Source organism: Dermacentor albipictus, chromosome 9 (genome assembly GCF_038994185.2).
Source record: "Dermacentor albipictus isolate Rhodes 1998 colony chromosome 9, USDA_Dalb.pri_finalv2, whole genome shotgun sequence".
Classification (NCBI taxonomy): Eukaryota; Metazoa; Arthropoda; class Arachnida; order Ixodida; family Ixodidae; genus Dermacentor; species Dermacentor albipictus.
Window position 1 is genome coordinate 16,386,786 of NC_091829.1, and position 8,667 is coordinate 16,395,452.

Consider the following 8,667-nt stretch of genomic DNA (forward strand, 5'->3'; position numbering starts at 1 on the left):
AAAAGGCGGCCAAATTGCTGTCTGTGCGCACCTTGCCGATCTCCGCAATAGTGCCGTCATCGTGGTATTTTAGTCTACCGTTTCGCAAGAGTGTTGCAGACAAGAGAACTGGTTAGAACAGGCTTTTTTTAATGATTCAGTACTAGTACGGTATCCCAAAAGGTGAGGTCACGTGCCCGTCCTATTTTCTTCCCTCGCGCTACAGCGCACCGACAGAATTTTGCGTGCACCATACCGTGCTTTTATCGTTTGCGCTTCAGGTTCTCGATTGTCTTTTCGCCCCCTTTACCCACGTGACGGGTATTTCATGGTGTTACGGGGTACCACGTGTATCCATATATTGTGTCCAATATATGAAACGGCCAAATGCGATTTTATTTGACGCCTCAAATGGTAGTAATGTATTGAGTCCCTTTTTTGTGCTTGTTATCAATTTTACTACTTGGCGAATGGATACAGCATGTACGCTGCATAACTCGCTTGTGGATACTGCATACGTGAGTCGAGTATGCCCTTGGTATAAAATAGCTTGTATGCTTTAGGTAGTACGATTGTTTGCAGTTTGGGACATGTGTCGGAATGTACGCTGTGCGCCCTTCGCGCTTTACGGCGGCCTGCCGAGTTCGTGCGGGTGCCATGTGTGCGCATGGAGTTCGCGAAGCACTCTCGCAGTTTTATAATATATATATATATATATATATATATATATATATATATATATATATACACATGTGTTCTGTTCGCACGCTTCGCACAACAGGGCATGTCGTCGTTCTTTGTTCTTGTGCAACACATTTTCCTAGCGTACGTCTGTGCATTATTTGATACCGGTTTCACGCGGGGCTCTTTTAGCCGCTATCCAGTCCGTTACAAATCGAATTTCTCGGTCGTGATTAGCTCCTCTGCGCAAGCTACGAGAGTGAGACAGTCGCATCGATAATTTCGATCCGGATCGGGCTTGATCGCGATCGAGAGTGGTCGTGTGACACCGGTTTTACACATGGCTCCCACATAGGGAACACTTTAAGTTCAATGCTACTGGGTGAAGAGCAAGTGCACATATATGCCAGTGGTGGCATGTGGGCAAGTCTTCCTGGTGAAGCCAATACTTGTGCATTCAAAACATTTCAATTACCAGCGTAGTGCATCAATGTGTCTACTTCGACAAAATGGAGCACCAGTGCAGATATCTGAGCATACCTGTCCAGGGCAGCAAGTGTGTCTACATTGAAACCACTACCAGCATGTGCGGCAGTTCTATTTCCAGCAGCTGGACTGCACAATAATCAGTAGGGTGCTCCCAAGCTGTTTATCTATGAAGCTCTGCCTGGACTGTGTGCCAAATATTTTTGGACATGAAAGTGGGAGTGAATTGGTAAACATCAGTGGAACTGTGCCTAGACTTTGTGGCAAATGTTTTTGGATGTGAAAGTGTGAGTGAACTGGCAAAGAATTTGCTCTGGGCTACATGTGTTAAACGTTTTTCTCATTCAGAGTGCTTTTTTTTTACTTCAGGAGACTGGAGATGCGCGCAAAGTGTGACATGTCAGTGTGCTAATTAATGTATTTGCTGGTTTGCAAATTATTCGTTTCCACTTTGTTTTTGCCAGAGAGGTACAACTTTGTCTCTTGTAAAGGGCTTTTTAGATAAAACACTTACTATTTATTATGACCATTGCTTCCTTTGTTACACAAATGCAGCTTCCAGTGCATTCCAGTTTATTTCCATGTTTATGTAAGTTTCTAATATGAGGCTTGCATATACATTTCTCACGTTCTGGAGTGGCAAGATGAAGCATTACTGTCTCATCGTTCGCTGTACTACAGTAGTGTTCACTTGTTACACTGAATCCCCCGTTTAAGTATTCTGTACTAATTTCACTTTATTGCTTTTTTGTTGTATGGTTATTTTTTCTCGCCATTACCTTCTTTGATATATCCTAAAGCCAATATTTCCAGTTTTGCATTGTTCCCATTTTTGTTTTATTTCTGTCACAGGATTGTTTTATGATGGTATGCGGTGGTATTTATTTTTGTGCTCTTTTCAAGCTTCTAGCAGATTGGTAACATTGCTTGGAGGCAGTTACCATCCGATTCAAGCTTTTGCATTTTTCAGTCTACTTCTTCCATTCGCTCCGATGTCACTTCTGCATAACTCTAGTCCATCTGATAGCACATGCACTTCACTATGATAAATTAGACACTTTAGTAGACTCCAGGTTTTTCTGTTCATTTTTGTATGTGTACTTGCAACTTTGTTTACGTGCTAGTGAATGTTCACTTCCGAGTTCATTAGGAATCCTTTCTGCGACTTTTGTCATTGTTGATGTACTTTTACTTCTATTTGCATTTCTCACACAGTTTGTTCGAACCTTCCATAAGCATTACATTTTAATAAAGTGTTTTCGCTTTGTCACAATGTTCTCATTTCATGCACTCTTGGCATGAAGGGCTTGGCCTGGCCACCTGCCAAGACGTGGCCATTTGTTCTTTGCAGGATGTCATTCCCATTGTGGTTGTAAGCATCGTAGCTTACTAAAGGCGGTATTAAGGATTTATTATTCCTAACAGGCTCATTTTCGTGTGACTTGGTAGAGGATGCACCGGCCATGCGGGGAACAGTGCTTGACACTGCGCCATGGCTCTTACAGTCAACACCGACGCTTCTACACATCTGGGGCGCGATTGGAGATCGTTGTTCGAAACGCCCGATCAGTTTCACCTCACGCGATTGGCCTAGGCCGTGCCAACGGGGGCGGCTGACGACGTCTGCGCGGCATAGGCCAGTCGCGTGAGGCGAAACTAAACGCGTGTTTTGAACAACGATGTCTGATCGCGCCCGTCACCCGCGAAAATTAGCTTCAGATGATCGTAAACCTTTCAAGACCGCTTCTAGACCAGTTTTTTGATAACGTCCCAGAAACGGTTAGAAATTGGTTAGGAATAGTTTTGGCAAAGGGATTACTTGCGTCTTTCCCAATCCTATTTCTAGACCAGCTTTTCGAATACGTCTTGCAGACCTGTTCAAGATCGTCTCAAGAAAGTAATTAAGCCGGACATTAGCAGAGATATACGACGTTTTCCCGCCGAAGTTCTCTCATTCGTGTCTTCTTTAACCCGTTTTTATCGTCTTGGATAAACCCTACGAAAACGTTACGTATCTCTTTTGTGCTACCTGGAACGTGTACACAGTGAGCATAGCTGACGTCAATGGCCGAACCACCGTCGCGCGACGTCTGCTCAGAAGTTGACCGTCTTGCAGACAAGCACCTCGTAGTCGTCGTACTTGTACTCTTTTTCGTAGTAGGGAATGTACATGCATTGTTTCGAAGGGTGCACCTTCCCGATGACCAGGCCGTCTTCGAGACGGACGCGGCCGATGTAGAGCGGCTCGCCGTCGGACGTAGTGCCACCCTGGATGGCTCCACCGGGCACCCCGCCCCCGGATCCCGGAAGCCAAGCCAGGTTGTCATTGTCGGAGACAAGTGCCTGCGACAACAGTTACACGCAAATATTGATCACGACGACGACGAAGACGATGATGATGATGATGTGTTCCGTGGCCCAAGGGTGCATGCATATATTCACCCCGCTGGGTTTTCAGCTGATGTCGATAGCCACGGTCGCAATGCAAGCATATGTGTGTCCGGGCACATACCCAGACATATATAGTGCAAGCATGTGACTTAAATAAAATACAGCCTAATAGAAACCTCCTGTAATCTCAGCCCATAAGACCTTTAGAGGCTTTGATGCGAGTAGCATTCTTGGCTTACTACGGCCACTTTGTGCCAGTTCATGCATCTAAGACAATCTACGCCGCTTTTCCCTTTTAAGAAATACTTTAACATTTCTCCGCTTCTAGGTGGATTCCAAAGTGCGTCCCATTGGTTTCTCAAGCACAGGAACCCGGCGTTCCAGCGCTGTGCCAGGTACTGCGACTAATTATAAGCGATAGCGCTACACGCACTGGCGTACCAGCTTTGAAAGCACCGAGGCCACGCAGTCTCTGAGGCCGCGCAATCTTTGAGGTCACGCAATCTCTCGCCGCTAAATTGACGCAGCGTGTCCATACAAAGCCACCTACAAAAAAAAAATTTTTTTTTCTAGGTGGCCTTGGTCCAGAGGATAGCGCGAGTGGAGACCCTGGATACAGTACACCCGTCACATACCTGGCGGTTCTCGGTGGTGGCAATACGTACGGTGTGCCCGTATGCGTTCCTTGAACGCTAATCGCATTAACGTCGACAGTAAACGAGAGATCAGTGCTGCCGTATTGTCTTCCCCTTCAAATAGATTATCGGCAGGCATGCGCGATTAACTGATCTCTTCTCTTGAATACTTTCTTCTTACGGTTAGACGCGGGAGGGTCCAACCCTCGTGTGCCCAGGTACGTGGTGTCGCAACACACAACATGCTTGCTCACGCAGACTACAGATTATTCTTACACAAGTGGTATTCCACTATACGTAGAACATTTTTTTTTCTTGCAGTCCTTCGTACCACGCACAGCGAAAGAGCTCGGAATAACCTTCCCGCACCAATTGTAACCATAAAACAGCATGACCAGCTTTTGAAATGTATAGCTAACATTGTAAACTGAGACACATTTGTATTTGTATTGTTTATTCCAGATTCATCTGTGTGACGTCTATTTGACCCTGAATGTATTTATAGTAAATAAATAAACAGATATCGCTCGCCGGCGTACGCTGGATAGGGTTATTCATCAAAAACAGGCGTGGAAGAAAATTACGATACAGATACTTTTTTAATGAAACAACAGGTTGACTCGAAATCGCGTTATGAAACTTTAAAAGGTGTTAAGACGTTGTGAAGGTCATCAACGAGTTCAAAGACAAAGATATGTATAGTTCACAATTCCCTTGCGAGCGGCTGTGGAAAATTGGCTGATCGATGGATATATTGATTGATTGATTGATTGATTGATTGATTGATTGATTGATTGCTTGATTGATTGATTGATTGATTCGCTCATGGGGCTTAACGTCTAAAAGCAACCTTGGGGCTACGAGGCACGCCACAGTAAAGGAATCCGGAATAATTTTTACCGCTTTAACGTGACCCTAAATCTAAGTACAAGAGCGGTTATGCATTTCGGCCCCATCGAAATGCGACCGACGCGGCAGGGATTCGCACCCGCGACCTCGAGCTAAGCAGCAGAACGCCACAGCGAGTGTTCTACTGCGGCGGATATGAAAAGTTCAGCTGCAATACGTGGTGCGCCCCACCGGTGGAGGTAAGAATGTAAAGATTAGGTCAAATCAGAAATTTTGAGTATTGTCAACCAATAGAATCAATTTTCATTTCAGTGTACATGCTGGATGATTGTTTTGGGCTAATAACTAGACATAAGTAGCTTGACCAGTCCCAAACGACCTTACAGTGCAGTAGCAGGTTAAACAGTGTGTGCAGAGTTACGACGGTACAGGAAATAACTAAACGCAAACTAACGCTAGCATTGCTAAAATGTGAACGCAGTTTGAGATATCGAGGAGAGCGTTTTAGCAGAGCTGGGTAGGATGTGGAAAAGATGATGCGACTATGACACAGGCGTACACTGCTGGGCGAAAAAGAATTATTTGGGTGCTAGGCGTTTTGCACCCTCGTTTCTCTCTCGGACTCTCTGGTTGCTATGAGTGAGGAAGAACACAATCGTATGGACATTAGGAAAAACAAAACATCTCGTGGTTGGCGCCAGGAAAAAGGAAACCTAGCCGACTTTGGCAAGGAGTTAGATGGACTGGCGAGCTTAGAAAATCTGGCTATGGCCTGACAAGAAAAAAGCTATGGCCTGACAGTTTCAGAAAAAAAAAGAAAGAAAGACAGGTAGTTGGAATGCAGTGGACTTGCAGAATGGCGACTGTGATGGCAATCGCGGGCAGAAAACAGAAAAAAAGAAGACGACAGACAGTATGAAGGCGAGCATTAACCTGACTGCAAGACAAGAGCACGACAGATTTCCGCACCTGGTAATCGGTGTACTCCGCCTCGAGGCCATTGTAAGACACGAAACAGGTGCCCAGGGAAGGGATCACTTTTCCCGGCAGCACGTCGCCCTTGTGCACGGCGCGGGCCACGAACAACTTGAACTTGCCGTCTTTTTCCTCGCCCCCGGCCACGGCGTTGTGCGGAATGTGCTTTCCGCTGCAGCGAACCCAGTGGCACGGCGACTTGTAGCTGCTGGCTGAGCAACGAAGTGGGAACACCTCTTTAGCAATACTTCATAAGGTGACCCCGCCAGAGAGAAACATCAAATCAGTTTAGATTGATAAAGTCTCATTTTTTTACTCTATTTTCTCCCGATATTATAAGAAGTCTCGCGCCGGAACCCCAGCACCGGTACGTCAGTGTGACGTCATCGATTTTAAAGTGCTTCCTCGTATCTCGGCAGCAGCAAAAGTTCTCAACAAACACTGATGGTGTCCACGCTACGAGCATGGAACACGGTCACCCTTTCATTTTGCTAACTTTAATGCAAAAGGAAACGCAGGAAAGCTCGGGTTCACTCTTTTATAAATATACAAGAGCGACTATAGCCTCCTCTTTAAAGCGTCGATAAAAAATTAACGCGGCACTGAGGCTTTGCAGATCTGAATCTCCTAATGTATAAAATAGAAACATTGCGTCGCGAAAGCATACCGTCAAATAACTTATGCCCGATTCCTAGTTGTTGAGCTGTTTCTATTCAACGTCCACAACGCATTAAGGAACACAGTAGGCAGGACACAATTGAGAATAAAACAAAGAGGAACTATCGCACAAAACTGAAACGCGAACTAGACAGGGCTAACTAGAACGCGTCCTTTCGATTCCGTTTGCGCCAACTCTGGTAGCGTCGGCACGATTTCGGCTCGCACGCATAATCTGAGACCTGTACAATATTTGACGGCCGTATAAGTTACGGCGCGATATCGCGTCAGCGAGTATAATTCCTTGCGCAAGGTGTTTTACGTTGCGATCTCTCGTTCGCGTTTAAATTTTCCAAACTAATGGCACGTCCATCGCCCGTAACGAAGCAAAGAACATCGTCTGCACGCACACGCACGGTAAGGAGTCGCTCACCTCCGTAGCCCGACATTTCGCGTCGTCTTCTATGCGGCGATTGTGATCGCACCGGTAATGGGCAAGACCCCAAGAACGGCTCATATATACGACGAGGCGCGCGAGGAGGTGACATCAACATTTGTGTTGATAAACCAAAAAGGGACTCATGTTGACATGCGAGTATCGACTGCGTGACTTCGATGATTCATTGTTAATAAGGCGATTAGGACGAGGCACGCGACGAGGTGACAACAACATTTGCGTTGATAAACCAACAAGGAACTCATTTCGACATGCCAGCATCTACTGCGTAACTGTGATGATTCATTACCAACAACGCGATGCGCTGGAACGATAGTCCTGGTGTTTTTTTATTATTATTGTTTTGCGTATTTTGTCTCTATTGGCCTCGAGCTCCACCACTGGAAAAGCTGGTGCCACCGTCGGCGTGACGTGCTAGGAGGGATCACGTGGACATAGCGGCGGCGTCGGCTCCTTCGGGGGCGCCGAAGCGAGCTGGAAACGAGAGTTTAAATTACCTCGTACGCTGCGGTCCTCATTTAGTGGCGAGATTTTCCCGCTTCGTGTGTCTCCTTTACAACGCTTGAAAGCACTACAATAGGTAGTGGCTGCCTTTGAAGGCGCACAACATGGTAGGCTACTGCTCGGTGCCGCAATGCAGGACGCACGCAACGGAGCACGGTGTCAGCCTTATTCACACGCAGCCGCACGACAAAAAGCTGCGTGAAGCTTGGCTCGCGAAACATAAAACCGGCAAGCAGTCATCGGCTACAACTCGGGTATGCAGCAAGCACAGACGCGAGGAAGATTTCTACTACGGCGCCCGGTCTGCGATGTTCTGAAAACGCGCACTGAGATGCTCGCCCGCGTCCGCTACCCGACTAATGTCATGACGGATTGGTCTATGAACTTGTCGATGCTATAGACACTGGCAAGTTCAGTGGAGTGGAAATGCAGCGATAAGAAGCACATTAAAAAAAGCATGGCATATGGTCATGTTTGTGTTATGAATTAATGCACTGGATTACAAAAAAGGAGCAGCGGGAAATTGCACGCTAAGAACACCGATAAACATACAGTGCGACGCAACTCGAGAAATAATATTGAAATGTCCAAGAATTTAGAAGAAGAAAAAAGATTGAATCGTCGCGACGGCACATCCCCGTAGGCGTCGAAGTCTCTACAATGAAATTATTTTTGAACAGCTCTGATAACGCCCACGCAACAATGGTTGCTTGTATACTGTCAAATGCTCATATTCGGCGGCCTAAAGCTCATGGCACGGTGCGAAAACGCGCACGCGGCGAAAGCGAATCAGTGCGCGGACAAGCATGCAGACGCGCAGTCGGTCGCTGCGAATCTGTGCATCGCTGCATTGAGGCTTCATTCTATTACGCTCCATTTATTTATACAAACTCTATAAGAGCACATATCACATAGTTTGCTCTCGCCGTTTACCTACCTTTCACGCAAGAAACCGGTTCGGGAGACTACATCGCGGCGACCGCGCGCAGTAGCGTTCACTGTACGTATTCGGTACAGAGATAACGTCTATAAACGATTGTGTGCTTTCAGTTT

General features: G+C 46.3%; 2 protein-coding genes across 2 annotated transcripts in view; both read right to left on the minus strand.

Moving 5' to 3' along the window:
- The window catches only part of LOC135903681 (uncharacterized), a 242,064-nt gene that overhangs the window by 153,351 nt on the left and 80,046 nt on the right, over nt 1-8,667 (minus strand). The window lies entirely within an intron of this gene.
- LOC135903703 (natterin-4-like) overlaps nt 3,152-8,667 on the minus strand; it is a 283,730-nt gene continuing 278,214 nt past the window's right edge. Inside the window, exons 4-5 of the mRNA XM_065434055.1 lie at nt 5,991-6,208; nt 3,152-3,489 (exon numbers count right to left, since the gene is read on the minus strand). Coding sequence (XP_065290127.1) covers nt 3,241-3,489; nt 5,991-6,208 — 467 coding nt within the window. The 3' untranslated portion in view covers nt 3,152-3,240. The remainder of the gene's footprint in view (nt 3,490-5,990; nt 6,209-8,667) is intronic.